This window comes from Equus caballus, chromosome 9 (assembly GCF_041296265.1).
Source record: "Equus caballus isolate H_3958 breed thoroughbred chromosome 9, TB-T2T, whole genome shotgun sequence".
NCBI classification, from domain to species: Eukaryota; Metazoa; Chordata; class Mammalia; order Perissodactyla; family Equidae; genus Equus; species Equus caballus.
Window position 1 is genome coordinate 62,956,569 of NC_091692.1, and position 16,496 is coordinate 62,973,064.

Here is a 16,496-nt window from a genome sequence, read left to right on the forward strand (position 1 = left end):
CCCGGGCCACAGGCAGCCTCCTTGGCTTTCTAGCTCCATGCGGGACACTTGGGGGCGGGTGACTTAGCCCTACATTGGTAGCAGCTGGCAAGAGGCTGCAACTATTTTCCCTTTTGGAGAATTAGATGGAATTAGCTTTGCTAAATACTTCCATCAGCCCTGCCCACCAAATCCCCCGCTGATGGCAACACGCTGCCCGCCAGCTGCTAGCAGGATGCAGCAGTGTCTGGCCCTCCCATCCACCGGTTTCTCCCCTGGAGCCTGAGCCACACCCGCAGCTGCTGGCTCTCACCACCGCCACCCCTTGCCGTGCAGCCCTCTGGCGGGGGTTGGGACCCACTGCTCCCGGGGCCTGGAACTCTGTGCCCAGCAGAGCTGCAGCTATATCTTGACCAGAGCATTCTAGGAAAAGCATGAACTTTGGTATCAAGCAGGACTGGGAGAGAATTCTGGCTCTATCTGTGGTACTTTAAGCAGGGAACAGACAAGGAGTAGAACCTCTCTGAAAGGCATCTCAAAAATGGAGGAAATAACAGTTTCTTTACTTTGTTTATTATGTGTCTACCCGCTACGCTCCCTGAGGCAGACGTCATGTCTGTCTTTTCGTGGTTTGATCTCCAGCACCTAGCATAGTGCCTGGCATTTAGGATGCACTCAATGAATATTTGTGGAGGGAAGGTGGAAAAAATACCCTCCCAACAGGGTTAAGAGCATTAAATGAGATGACTTATGTAAAGAGTGTGGGTCGTGTGTACTCTGTAAATGACAGTTTCTAGCTACCAGCTTATCTTGATTACATGACACAAGGCTTCATGATTCAACTAATTATGACTGTCATTCCTTCATTCATTGAGGAAATACTTACTGAGCAGCTACTGTGTGTCCCACGGACAATACAAACGTAAAAGCACTGTCCTCACCTGAAAGTGGCTCAATTACGATTTTAACACACCATGTGCCAGATAGAGAGTGTAGAGAGCTATGAACACACAGAGAAAAGGACCTTCCCAAAGGATGGGTAGGGACTAGTCAGTTAAGAAGGCAGGAGCAGGGCGAAAAATCTGGAAGGGGAAAAAACTTTCTGTGTCAATCTCTTGCAGCCCATTGATGAAGCTGAGCCCCTGGACGTGAGCAGATGATGAATTGCATCACACACAGAGATATGCTTGGAAGAGATTTTTACTCTTCTATTTTCTCAGAGACGTAAAGGCTCATTGTATCTGGATGTTGCCTTCAGCAGGTTAGACTCAGAAAACTGTACGAAGGGCAGTGCAAGTCCTCTGAGATTTTAGGTTCCAAACCTAGAGACCCACACCAACAGATGGCAGGAATTAGAGGCAGAAGCTGCCTTGTGGTCTGGAATTTACACAGATTGAAGCAAGCCTGTCTTTACTTGCTACCACTTTATAACCCTGAGTCCTGGGCAGGACTTCTTGGGAAGCTCCAACCTGGGCAGCTCTTACCATCTGAGACAGTAGAAATGTGGTTTAAGGTTTCCAAAATTTGTCAAATGCAACCACTCTCAGGATACGCCATTCTGAGTTCCACCTGTGCTATTACTTTTAATACTTTAAAATTAAATTACTTTTTACTTAAATATTCTTGAAAATTTATTTCCCAAATATGATTAGCAAACAACTATCAATTGCCCTTGCAGTTCTGATGTCTTCAAACATTGCTACTTCAGCAAGGCCCCAGATAAGCCCTTTCCACATGCTCCATGAAGTGATGCTCAAACACAATTCCCAGCCAGCTCTGGGGCAGGACGTCAAGATGGACAAATGAAGCTCTAAACTGGCACCTGCAAATGGAGCGTGTTAGGGAGAGAGTGTAGGTCAAGGGAATCATCGCCCACCAAAAGTCTTCTTGAATACCACCGGCAGTAGAAAGAGAAATTTGGGTGCACTGAGTGAAAAGATGATGGGATCTAAAGCCATGACCTCTGGGTCAGAGTCTTGCCTCTAACATTTACCAGTTGTGTAAGCCCTGGGCAAGTAACTTAACTTGTCTGAGCCTCAGGTCCCTTATCAACAATATTCTTATGACATAGCAATTTGTCATAAAATTAGTGAACCAATGGGGGCTGGCCCCGTGGCCTAGTGGTTAAGTTCGCACGCTCCACTGCAGGCGGCCCAGTGTTTCATTGGTTTGAATCCTGGGTGCGGACATGGCACTGCTCATCAAACCATGCTGAGGCAGTGTCCCACATACCAGAACTAGAAGGACCCACAACAAAGAATATACAACTGTGTACTGGGGGGATTTGGGGAGAAAAAGGAAAAAATAAAATCTTTAAAAAAAGAAAAAAATTAGTGAACCAATGAAATGATTGGAATGACGTGGTTGCAAAATCACCTTATAAAATCTAAAGTATGTACAAATGTTTATTATTTTACTAGGAATTAAATTTTCAAGATATAGTGAAGCACAGTTTCACTCTCAGAACTTGGACACTATCGTTAATGATGAGGGACTGCCAAGAACACACTCACTGACCATTACTCAGACCAACTGGAGGAAGCTCTTATTTCCTATGATGTGTAAACGTGCTACCCTGGAGAAACGAACAGAGCGATGTGGTTGTGAGCTGGCGCAGGTTTCAGAACGTCCAGATGCACAAGTCACCCAAAAAGTTCATGTAAAACAAGGACAGCTGTTGTTTCATTGCAGGATGACCACACAGCCCATGGACAACACGTTCTTTTGTAACAACCCTGTTCTTCTGAGACTCACAACTCAGCTAGGCCTCCCTTCTCCTACTCTTTGCCTTGTCCTCCAGACAGCACTTCTATTTCACTGAAGACTTAAACATCTGGCTCTCAGGGTCTACCCAAGGTGCACATTCTGGGTTCTCAGCTCCTTGACTGATACGTACATGGACACCCTCACTCTTTCCAATCACTGTTTTTGTTTCCAGGAACCAGTTTCTGTTTTAACTAGTGTCCTTTTGGTTGTAAATAGAGAAACTTAAGTTGAACTATCTTAGGCAAACAGTAGGCATTTATTTACGAAATGCTGCAAAGAATCAGGATAGAGTTGGGCCTCACGAGAGTTAGAGCTAGGACTCTTTCTCTAGCTTTGTCATTAGAATAAAAGTGATCCTCCTCTTTTAGTTGCAACTGGAAAACCCCTAGGTAAGGACGTGGCCCCGCCTGGATCACGTGCCCAGCCCCGTGCCCAGACAGATGGAGCACGTACTAGTACTGGCAGCCCTGCAAGAGCCAGGTGGTGGGAGTGGGAGCAGCGGCTCCCAGGATTAAACGGCTGTTATTCCTAGAAGAAAGGAGCGCAAAACAGATATTCTGCTTCATCACTCCCTGACTGTAATGACTCCACAGAAAAGAGATCATGCATAGAAATTTGTATCTTGAATTCTACCGCCAACTTCTTAGGTTCTAGATTTAAGGGCTCCTATATTGTCAAGTTTTCCTGCTGACTCTGAGAATATCTCTTGCATGCCCACAGTCCACAAAGAAAAAGCAGATGATAAAGGCACTTCTCTGGAAGTGAGAATAGGAGCTGAGGGTGAAGACGGTGTGAAAAAGCAATTGTGGAGAACGGAGAACAAGTTTATCAAGAAACTGTAGTTGGATTGTCCGACAGTCCTGAGATCGGTGCTACAAACTGAATGTTTGTGTCCCACCGAAATTCACGCTGAAACCTAATTCCCACTGTGATGGTATTTGGAGGGGGAACCTTTGGGAGGTGACTCTGCCCTCGTGAATGGAATTAGTGCCCTTATAAAAGAGACCCAGAGCACTCCCTTGCCCCTTCTGCCATGTGAGGACACAGCGAGTAGACAGCTGTCCAGGAACCAGAAAGCAAGCCTGACCAGACTCCAAATCTGTCTGCGCCTTGATCTTGGAATTCCCAGCCTCCAGAACAGTGAGAAGTAAATGTCATGTTTAAGCCTCCCAGTCTATGGCAGTTTTTTTTTTTTTTTAACTTTTTATTGAGATTATGATAGTTTACAACCTTATAGAATTTCAGTTGTACATTATTGTTTGTCAGTCATGTTGTAGGTGCACCACTTCACCCTCTGTGCCCATCCCTCACCCCCCCTTTACCCTGGTAACCACTAATCTGTTCTCTTTGTCTACATGTTTAACTTCCACATATGAGTGGAGTCATACAGAGTTCGTCTTTCTCTAGCTGGCTTATTTCACTTAGCATAATACCCTCAAGGTCCATCCATGTTGTTGTGAATGGGACGATTTTGTTCTTTTTTATGGCTGAGTAGTATTCCATTGTATATATATGCCATATCTTCTTTATCCAGTCATCAGTTGATGGGCACTTAGGTTGCTTCCATGTCTTGGCTATTGTAAATAATGCTGCAATGAACATAGGGGTGCATGGGACTTTTGGAATTGCTGATTTCAAGCTCTTTGGATAGATACCCAGTAGTGGGATGGCTGGGTCATATGGTATTTCTATTTTTAATTTTTCGAGAAATTTCCATACTGTTGTCCATAGTGGCTGCACCAGTTTACATTCCCACCAGTAGTGTATGAGGGTTCCTTTTTTCTTATGGAAGTTTTTTATAGTAGCCCAAATGGACTAAGACAATAGGGAATCATGAAATTATAGAAGACTCAATTTGTCTTGTATGACTTTTTCTCTAGTAGCATTTGGCTGCTGGGGTGGGAAATATGGAAAAACTGGATTGCTGCATTCATAAACAGGGCGGAGGAATTTCCTTGGTTTTTCCATGTAAGGTAGAACTGCAGAGGAAGAACAGAGTTCAGGGTATTGATAAAGAATGTTACTACCAGTAATATGATGGATTATAGAATCTCAGCTGGATACAAAGAGACATGAAGAAAGGCTCATGGATTGAGAGAAAGTAGATGAGTGAGACAACTGGAGAGTTCTTCTTAGGTCAAAGAGCAGTGGTAGGGGAACAGGTGAGCAAAGTAACACCAACATGTATTTCCCTGTACACACAAAAAGAAAATACATACATTCCTTGATTAGGGAAGCCCGAGCACTTATAAAGAAACATTCTTACCCAAAAAGGACATACACAAAATGATGTAGCTATGATACAGTTTATTTCAACATATCAAACCAAAAACATAACAAAACAACTCATTTCTTTGGGGGGGTGGGGGGGGAATCCCAAATTCTATATATGCAGGGTTGGCTTAATTGACCATAATTTATTTTAGCAAAAAATATTTAGGTATACCACACCTAGTAAAGCTCTCTATTTACACAATAGATATCAAATAACTTTGCTACATGATCAGCTATTTGGAAAAATCAAGACATAGTTGTAAACCAGAGTCAAATGCATAAGTTAAGAACATTGTGAACTGAGTCTGAAAAAGACTGAATTGTTAAATTTTTATCTGTACAAAACACAAAAAATCATTCTCCAGCCTTCCATTTTCACCAATATTTTCTTTAACAGAATTAAGCCCAAAATTTGAAGGTTTAAATCCTTTCTTCCTAAGGCCTCAGGAATACCAGATTTTCCTTCAAAGCTGTAGCTGTCTAAAAGGGAGCAGACCATTTAAAACAAAGATACACAGATTTCACTTCTGTGCCACTCATGCAGATTCTGCTGGGGAAGATTTCCTGAGCTGGCTACCAAGTCACTCAACTCAGTTCGGAAACATAATACGTGATCACAGGACTAAACTGGCTTTCAGGCAGAGCAGCAGCAGCTTTCTTTATCGCTGAAAATCAGTTAGTGACATTTAGCCCTCAGCTTAATCTGCACAAATGCAATTTGGGAATTCTATGACAATGATGTTAGCATATTTAAATGTAAAATGAAAAATTCTAAATATTAAATAATATTTTTTAAATATGCAAGCTGCTATATTTTCTCAATCATCTTTTTCATGAACAAATGAAAAATAAAATGGCCAAAGAAGGAGAAAAATATGGATGTTCCAAAATGAGACAACTGTAAAAATCTCATATATCAAGACATTACTGGGATAAGCTTATGTTGTAAGAATAATTGTGTATTATTGTATATAATTGGACAGCAAAACAGCCCTGTCTGAAAGCACTGGGTCAAAGTGTCTTCCCAAGTCCTTCCAAGCCATGATTCTACGCACCACAATGAGACAGTTCAAACAAATGCAATCTAACCTAGCACTACAAGTTTTTAGATTCCTAAAGAATGAACTTAAGTTTACCATACCAATGATTTAAATACATGCGCTGTTAAAAAAAAGGTTGTAAACATACTCTGTGTTTTTTTCCTTATCTGCAAGATAATATTAAAAAGATATTCTACAACTTCTTGATTCCTTAAGAACTAAGAATCAAAATCCTAAACATAATAAATAAAAATGCAACCTAGAGGTCTGGAAAAGTGTTTAGAACATCGAATAGAATAATCCAGTGCATTAAAAATCCAGTATTTTGGTATTAAAACTTCTTCATCTCAATACAGGTAGGTTTATTGCTGCTATAAATAAGCTTCCTATTAAGGCACCTGTCATCACCTCTGAGAAAGACTTGGATTCAAAACGATGGAAATATGGACTGTAAAACTGTTCTTCTTTCATTCTGATGTCATTACAGACATTATTGATTTTAATGTTAAGTTTTTGCATTGCAGGAGATAAATATCTTTGAACCTATTACCTGAATATAGTTAAAATGTTTATGATACTTTGATACTTTAATTAACATAGATGATAAGATACCACACCTTAATTAAAGTATGTGATACTTTAATGGGGAAATAGGCAAAATCAAATCAAGATGGATGGCAAAGGACTAAACACAAAAATATGATAAGCTCTAAGAAAAAAAAATTACATTGTGGTGATGATGAGCAGATCTTGGCCAAGTCATTTAATTTCTCTCAGCCTCACTCTCTCCATCAGTAAAATTCCAACACTAGCTGCTCTGTCAAGCTCATACGGTGGTTGGGAGATCAAATGAGGTGATGTAAAAACACTTTGCAAACTATGAAGCACTGAACAAATAAATGGGTATTATCATAGGCAAAAATATCTCAAGTTTCTGATATTCTCTCTAAAAAATAAAGTTATTGCCTGCTCCTTTTGCATTCACTTGAGAACTCCCAGTTTTAATCAGTTAAATAGTTGTGGTATGAATGGAGCAAAAATTTATGCAAAGAGAAAATTTCTAATTTTTAGCTTCCAGAATTTTATGCAGTAGTTTGTTGTGAATGGGCAACCCCCCTGCTTGCTGGGGCTCAGGCTACCTCTTGTCACTTCCTAACGATAAAGAGGGCAGACTTCTCAGAGGCTTCGGCCCCCGGCTTTTCCTCAATCTCCTCCGCAGAGACCTCCATGTCCCTCACCATCTGCTATGTGCAGCACGCATAGGTCCCTGAAAATAATTCTATTTCTCATAATGGCATAAAAGAGCTTTAAGAATATTAAAGAAAAACAGCTAAGGTCAATCACAGGTGCATTACTCAGCTTGGCACAAATTTGAAATGGATGAATAATCCTAACCAGCTTCTCCCTGGCTTAGTCCACAGCCCTTCTTCTACGTATAAAACGTTCTGCGGGAGCTTTTTCCAAACTATGTTCTGAGGAACACTAGTTAAGTGAGATGTTGACAGGTGAAAAACGGATCTGTGTTAAGTAAGTTTGGACTACATAGGGGGAAAATGTTTACGTACTGCAGAATTTCGCAGTCTTTGATGTACTGACTGTACATCCTAAAGACGAATGGACCATATAGTATTTCCCAAACTCATCTGACCACAGAATCCCTTTTCTTCCCACAAAATATCTACAGGGGCTAACAGCTCTTGGACTACTCTTTGGGAAATGCCATTCTAGCTCATTTATCCTGGTTTTTAAACACTCCAGGGCAACATCTGGCAATAGTTACCCTTTTAATTTCTGATGGAGCAGAATCCTTTTGCTTACAAGGTCAACTACCATGATCACCTCCTGGATTCCACTCCATAAGTAACCTGCCCAAAGCAACTAACAACTAAACTTCCTTTACTACATACGGAGGAATTCAAAGAAGTTATTCTCAAGTTAAAGAGAATTATAATCTTTTTTAGGAAATCTTTATATTCTTCCCTACACATTAAAAATACAAAGATTTAACCCTAGATCTTAGGACTTAGAATCCAAATTACTTTGAGGAAATGGGAGCATTTTATCACAATATCACTGCAACTTAAAGTATTAATAAGTAGTCATAGTAGTGATGGTGATGGTGGTGGCAGTACTGGCCAAGCACTTATTTTGTGCCTTAACTCTCATGAATTTAGGAACTACTGTTACATTCATTTTAAAGATAAGTATACTGAGGTTTAGAGAGTTTAACTGACTTGCCAAGGGTGACACAAAGTAGTAAGGACAGTATCTCAAACTCCTATCTGACCCCTTACTTCATGCTCTTAATCACTACATAATGCAATTCAAAAAAAATTTTTTTTTGAGGAAGATTGGCTCTGAGCTAACATCTGTTGCCAATCTTGCTCTTTTTGCTTGAGGAAGATTGTCGCTGAACTAACATCTGTGCCCATCTTCCTCTATTTTATGTGGGATGCCACCACAGCACGGCTTGATGAGTGGCGCTAGGTCCGCACCCAGGATCCGAATCTGTGAACCCTGGGCCACTGAAGCAGAGCATGTGCACTTAACCACTACGCCACTGGGCCGGCCCCCTACATAATGCCATCTTATATCTTAGTGACAAAACAAAAGCATTTAGGTCACATTCTGGTTGTTAAACAGGAAAATTAGAGTGTATTTATAAAAATTCAACTTGATTGAAATTTGGTTTTGGATTCCTTTTGAGCAAACTCCTATTCCCTAAAGGAGATAAAGTTTTTTTTAAAAAAAAGCAGAGAAAAATAGACTGCTATTTACCAATGACAGGTTTAGATATGGGAAGGTTTTAAAAATCCGCATCCAAGGTGAAGACATGATCTGTGGTTTCCGCCATAACTGCAAAACGCTGATACTCTGAAACTCGTTTCTCAAAGAAATTTGTTTTCCCTTCTAAAGAAATGTTTTCCATAAAATCAAAGGGATTTTCTGCCTGAAAAACCTGAAAAGAAAAGAAATGTTATTAGACATTCTGAAGAAGCCAAATTATACCCCAGAACAAGAGCAACAGATAACTACAACAGGGCTCAGGTCTCCCAACACCCGTCTAGTCACCTATAGGATCACACTGTTCCCTAAGGTCCTGGAGACACTCGAGGCAGATAAATTTTAAGATGACTGAGATTACCTACTAACTTCCTCAGGAAACTATACTAGCATTTCTGGTATTCTAAGAAGTAGAAAGAAAAAAAAAAGACTATTTCAGGAAATGAAAGATTTAATACCAACCAAATTAAAATATTTTCACAGCTTGAGAGATCCAACACACCATAGTTATGATAGGCATTTTTCTCAGGTATTATTACCGTTAGTCAGTCACATGCACACGATACTACAAAATATTAAATTACCAACAATGTCCTGTGGACCTAAATACGTTTTTTAGTTCATAAGAGAATAGATAATCAGCAAATTGATGTTAAGGGACCATGATGAGGGAAGACAGAATAAATGCCATCCATATTGACTCCAAATAAAATAAGCACTATTCATAGATGTCTCAAACAAAAAGTGGTACATATGTCGACAAGAAGCTCTTTTACTGCTTCTGAACTTAAGAAGCAGACTTGGAGATACAGCTTGATGGAAACTATGAGACATTTCAATGATTCATGAGGGCAATAAAAGAGGATTTTGGAATTTAGGAGTATTCCAGCAGGAATTATGAACACCATAGACAAGAATAGATTCAGATAATCCAATTAAAAATGGGCAAAGAATATGAATAGACAAATAGAGATTTCTTTAAAGACAAGAGGCTGATAAACACATGAAAAGATGCTTAAAGTCATTATCCGTTAGGGAAATGCAAATCAAGACCACAATGAGATACCATTTCACACCCACTAGGACTGCTGTAACAAAAAAGACATAAAAAGTGTTGGTGAGGATGTGGAGAAACTGGAACCCTCATACACTGCTGCTGTTAATGCAAAATGGTACAGTTGCTTTAGAAAACAGTCTGGTAGTTCCTCTAATGATTAAAAACAGAGTTACTATATGACCCAGCAATTTCACTTCTAGCTATATATCCAAGAGAAATGAAAACATATGTCCACACAAAACTTATACATGAATGTTCATAGCAACATAATTCATAATAGCCAAGAAGTGGAAAAAAATCCAAATGTCATCAACCAATAAATGGATAAATAAAATTTGGTATAGCCATACAATGAAATATTATCTGGCCATAAAAAGGAATAAAGTACTGATACATGCTACAACATGAATGAACCTTGAAAACATTATTCTAAGGAAAGAATCCAGCCACAAAAGACCATACACTGTACGATTATATTTATATGTAATGGGATATACAGAATAGGTAAATATAAAGAGACAGAAATTAGATTAGTGGTGCCTAGGGCTAAAGTCTGGATGGGGGAAAGAAAGGAAAGTGACTGATTGCTAATGGATACAGAGTTTGTGGGGTGATAAGAATGTTCTAAAACAGATTGCTGTTATAGTTGTACAACTCTGTGAATATACTAAAAACCATTAATTGGACATTTTATAGGTGAGTTGCATGCTCTGTGATTTACATCATGTATATATGTTACATATATATATATACTTTATAAAATATATGTATATTTTAATAAAAGCTCAGATGACATACGTGGTTGAGTTGTGGAGCTCTGTGAAACTGCCTGCCAGAAACAGTGTGTTTAGGAAGAAATGAAAATTTGAGCTATCACACACAGCAAGGTATAGTGGAAAGAAAAGTGGACCAATAGTCACAAATTCACTGGATTTTAAAACTGGGGGCCTTCCAAAAACTTTAATCCAAATCATTCATAGCATGGACATAGCAACTAAGACCAGGCTAAATTAAGTGGCTTATTTTTGACACATAGAAGTACTCAACATTTATGGACTAATCCTAAACTAAAAGTGGAAAACATCATTAATGTGGCTCCTATTCAGAATTCTGCATACACGACAACCGTTTCTTAATTTAAATAATCTCTTATTTCACCAAAAACTACAATTATAAGAATAGTTCTCTTTCTAGTTCCTTGAGTTCAAAGTTTAGTTCATGTATTTGAAATTATCTTATTTTCTTAATATACACATTCAAGGCTATACATATTCCTCTCAAGATCCGTTTGGCTGCATTCTACAAGTTTTAATGTACAGTAGTCTTATTGTCATTTAGTTTATATTTTCTACTAGTTTATATTTTCATTCTCAATCTCATTTTAAAGGGTATCTTTTCAATTTCTAAATAATGGAACTTCTGGGCAATCTTTTACCGTTAATTTCAAATTTAAAATCTAAGAGGTCTATATAACTTCTGCTTTTTAGAATTTACCTAGATATTTTGAAGAACTTTGGAAAAGTGATGTTTTATACTATGTTTAGATTTTCTTCTCTAGGAAGCATGCTTTATATACCTAGAGTTAGCAAGTTCCCAAAGAGAAAACTAGACCCAGGGGTTCATAATTTTCCAATAAGTGGGAGAACATGGTTGTGTGGGTGAGAGGATATGACCGTGGGTAAAGGACAGTGAGTTCACTTCAAGGCATAAGTAAGCAAATTAATTTTCCTATAACAAACATATTGGTATAATTTAGGAACAAATAAAATTTTTTTTTACTACACAGCTTATAAACTTAAGAGATCATATTAATACAGTTATAACCTTGATTTCTCTCATTAATTATCAGTAAACATAGAGAGGATCTTGCAATTAAAATAATAAAATATAAGTAGTTTATCTTACAAAAAACCTTTGCCCCATCTCACTCTTTCATTACTGTATTTCTGTGGGTATCAGAATATAAATGCATTACCAAGAAAGGCAATGATTACCCCAGCATCATGGATTTCATAAGGCTTCTCATGAAACACAATTTAAACTTACATTTCCTCGCTAAGAAATCAAAATCTATACATTTTTAATTACCATGGGATAGTACACAGTAAAATTCTGTGAATGTTCCACTTATGTCGAATACAACATGACCACTTAAAGCGCATTTACTGTATGTCTGACACTATTTTAAGTTCTTTAAGTATACCAATTCATCAATAATACTTTGAGGTAAGTATTATCATTATCTCCATTTTAGGGATGAGGAAGCTGAGATGGAGGTTAAACAACTTGCCTACAATCACACGGCTGGAAAGTGGTGCAACCGGGATTCACAGCCAGGTAGCCTGGCTGCAGCCTCCATCTGTTAACTCATGTGAAAAGCACACCGCTTTATGAAATTCAGATACATTATCTCTGATAAAGAAAATGACAGAAATAATTCAAAGACAACTGAGTTCAAAGAGTCAAATTATGACAGCTAATGTCTTCCTAATAACTATTTCCTACTTAAAAGAATTAACCCAAAAATTAGAACATAGACACATAGGGATTGATATGAGGTTAAACATATACACACATGTTAAATTCAATTACTTAGAGATAATCCTATTAAATAAATACCTTCAATTATTACAAAGTAATTTATTGAGCTTATTAGTTCCAAAATTTATCAGCTTCCTACTTCTATTATGAATTTCATTTTAAGTTTCAAAGGATTTTGCAAAACCAATTTGTTCACGCAAAACAAGGCTCTGTCATGGACATTTTAAAAGTAGCCTAGTATGTTACAAACGCTTTCAGTGAAATATTTTAGTGGCCTCAACTACAACATTTTAGCCTGTAGTAATACATTATTAAACACCTTACCTTTGAGAATCCAAGTTCCACAAGTAATCTGTCAGCTACAAACTCAATATACTGTTTCATCAAAACACAATTCATTCCAATGAGGTCAACTGGCAAGGCTTCTGTTAAAAACTCCTGAGATATAAAGAAAAACAGAATAAAGTATAAAGACAGAACAATACATAAGTAGGTATTTTCCAAATAAAAAGGAGGTTTTACTTTTATTAATCTTCTAAGTCAGTGATCTTGTTCAAGGAAAGTACACTAGGATAAATCCTTTCACTCTGGCAATGTCCATTTGTTGAAAAATGTTTGGGAGTATTACTATTCACATTATTTCACATTCTCAGATGGCCAAAATAAATGGAAACTGCCAAATTACTGGTATTTTAAAAAGGAGCACATGTAGGACCTGAATTCATATGCTTTTTCAATAGAAAAAAAAGATACTTGGTTCTGAAATATCTAGAAAATCCAAAGATAATCACTGTGAGGAACATGAATATGGAAGGGAATTAGGAAAGAGAAAAAACTCAATTAACAAATAAAATGAAAAAGAAATAAAAATGGATTGGAGCTTTGGGAGATAAAATGAACTCCAACTATATTGAAAGACAGTGGTAAAGCGTTAATAGAGGAAAAATAAAAACACATTAACTGTTTGGATTTAGTTCTCAAAACGATTAAAGATACTAAAATGCATTTTATGCCTTTTCCCCTCCCATTATGAAAACAATGGTTGCTAAATTGTGCAGTATTAAAAAAAAAGTTAAAAACATTTATTTTACTTTTAAACTACAATCATGTAACACATAATGACATTTTGGCCAACGACAGACTGCATATATGACAGTAGTCCCATAAGATTAGTACCATAAAGCCCAGGTGGGAAGTAGGCTCTACCATCTAGGTTTGTGTAAGTACACTCTATGACATTTACACAACAACAAAATCACCTAATGACACATTTCTCAGAACATATCTCTGTCTGCATGACTGCAGTTCTTTCAAATGATAAAAATATATTCTAAGTGGAGCATGAAGATCTTTCTAGTCAGAGATCTTTATATGCTATAAATTAAGTTTACTATTCACTAACATATTTATTTATTCATTCTATAAACATTTGGTGCACACTTCAAGCTAGATTCCGTTAGGTTTTTGAGAATACAAAACAAACAAGAAACCATTACTGCCCTCCAGTAGCTAAAAATCTAAAATATAAAGCTAAAATAATTAAAATAGTTTGTTATGGCATGAAATTTGACAGATCGATGAGACAGGAACAATAGTCCTGAAACAGAATTTAGTATACATAAAATCTTAATATATACTTCTTACTTATAAACCAAATTATAAACTGACATAATAATTGCAATACTTCATCTATTGGTACTGTCAGGTCAACCATGTAAAATTGCTGATATTTGTTTTGACCTACGAACTGGCACTTCATATGAGTCAACCTAATACAATGTACAAATGTTAGAGAAAGAGATGTGCTAATCACATAAACTTCCCTGCTTACCTGCTCAATTTCAACAGCATTAACAATGATCTCCCTGACCCTTTCTTCCGAAGGCTTATTTACTAAGTACTGAAACATCAGGCAAGCAAAGTCACAGTGAAGCCCCTAAAATAGAAGAAAAATACCATTGTCAAAGAACATCTAATCAGCCATTTTCACACAGTGATGTGTTAGGCATTCTATAAAATAGGTTGTAGGAATGCAACATGGAACTTCTGAAAGACAGAAGAGGGATGAATAGGGCCAGGAACTTCTTTCCTTCAAATCTCATTAAAATGCCAATTATATGTAAACTATCATAAAGGAAAAAAAAAAAGTAAATCTGGTGGTGGCTCCACCCAGGCTTAAAATCTTGCTCTTAAGATATAGCCCAGTGTCAATTCCCTTGGATGTATATTCCCAAATCTTCTGTACTAATAAAGTCACCCTGACTTTTGGTATGTAAATAAAAATGCCTCAAGCCCCATCCCCCAAAAAATAAAATAAAAAAATAAAGTCTCTATAAAAAAATGCCAAGTATAATAACCTATAATGAAAGTTTCAGTGCCAGCAAATCTTAGTTCATCAACATGAAAGATTAACAAAAACAAAAAATCTGCAAGCAAAAGCATTTTAGAAAAGAAAACAAAGAAGAGCCAAAATGAAAATTCATTCATTTTTAACATCTAAAAAATTTAAGAAATGATTAAAAAATAATACTAAGCATTTAAAGAACAGGGGAAACAAAGATATTTCAAAAAGATAACATTTATATTAAATAAAAATGGCTAAAGATAAAATGAATTCAGTACAAGAAAATGGAAACTGAAGAATTAAGAGTATCATTTGAAGCTGTATAAAGCAGAAATGACATTACAGATAACTCAACCAAAGAAAATAAATTTGTGAACTATCTTGAGAACAGAATGGTTATGCAAATACAAGAAATGGCATAGAATCTTAAATAATTGGAGAACAGAGCTTGGAGATTCAACCTACAATAATCAGGATCCCCAAACCCAGAACAGATGGTATAAAGCTGACAACAACAGAACAAAATTTCAAAAAGTCAAAACAAAAAAGAGAAAGAGGCCAGAGATATACAAAGATGATGGAGTTCCAAACAAAATTAACAGTTAGAGACTGACACCAAGGCAGAGTCAATTAACATTTCTAAACTGCAAAGAAAAAGAAATAATTTTGTAAGCCACCAAGTGGGGAGGAGGAGGAAGAAACGAACACTTTAAAAGATTACAAATCAGAGTTTGCTTAGGTTTTAAAAAATAAATCAACAAAAACCCAAAGACAATTTAAAGACTGGGACTCAACTCAGGGGCCAGCCCCGTGGTATAGTGGTTAAGTTTGGCATGCTCTGCTTTGGCAGCCCGGGTTCATGGGTTCGGATCCAGGCGCAGACCTAAACCACGTAAGCCAGACTGTGGTGGTGACCCACATACAAAATAGAGGAAGACTGGCATAGACGGTAGCTCAGAGCTGATCTTCCTTAAGCAAAAAAAGAGGAGGATTGGCAATTGGCAATAGATGTTAGCTCAGGGCAAATCTTCCTCATAAAAAAAAAAAAAGACTCAAATCAAACGTTGTAGTCCAAGGATTACCCACCTAGTTAAGCTGTCATTCCTAGAAGAAACCATCAGAAAAAAATCTCTCTGAATAGCTAATCTTAGAAGATTTACTAGTGAAACATTTTCCCCAGACTTGACTCAAGAGGATATTTCAAATTACCAAAGGCTGAGTTTCAAATAAACTGCTGGAAGGTGTTAAAGAAAGTGTCGATTAGAACTGACAGCTAGCTACCTATTATAGAGATGAGTCAATCAAAGGTAGGCACTCGTATTGCTAAATCAATAAGTGAATAAAATTAATTTTGAGGTTTAAAGCAATTCCAATCAAAATCCCAATGGAATTATTCTTAGTTAAAAATTTAATCTAAGACTAGAACTTAATTAGTCCAAATACCAAAAAGAAAGGATAATTATATAACATGATAGAGGTGCTAATTATCACAAGGCCAATCAAACCACTATATATATTTATTATATATAAATCAAATTAACATGTTGCACATCTTAAATTTATATAATATTTAAAATCAAATATACTTCAATTAAAAAAAGAATCTGGAAGAACAGATAGGCAGAATCTTATAAGAACACTTTTAATAGGAAAGTTATGACATTTATCCCACTAATTATCAAAACATCAAAAACTACAATAATTAAAATAG

General features: G+C 37.0%; 1 protein-coding gene across 9 annotated transcripts in view; it reads right to left on the reverse strand.

Moving 5' to 3' along the window:
* Nucleotides 1–3,928: 3,928 nt before the first annotated feature.
* RRM2B (ribonucleotide reductase regulatory TP53 inducible subunit M2B) overlaps nt 3,929–16,496 on the reverse strand; it is a 40,401-nt gene continuing 27,833 nt past the window's right edge. For 6 of the 9 annotated variants that reach the window (XM_070221615.1, XM_070221611.1, XM_014728229.3 and 3 more), the window contains 3 exons: nt 14,273–14,377; nt 12,766–12,879; nt 5,033–9,018 (listed from right to left, as the gene is read on the reverse strand). In XM_070221615.1, the coding sequence (XP_070077716.1) occupies nt 8,866–9,018; nt 12,766–12,879; nt 14,273–14,377 (372 nt within the window). In that variant the 3' untranslated portion in view covers nt 5,033–8,865. Of the gene's footprint in view, nt 4,938–5,032; nt 9,019–12,765; nt 12,880–14,272; nt 14,378–16,496 lie in introns of those variants that run through there. The other 3 variants (XM_070221612.1, XM_070221613.1, XM_070221616.1) reach the window with 1 other exon arrangement.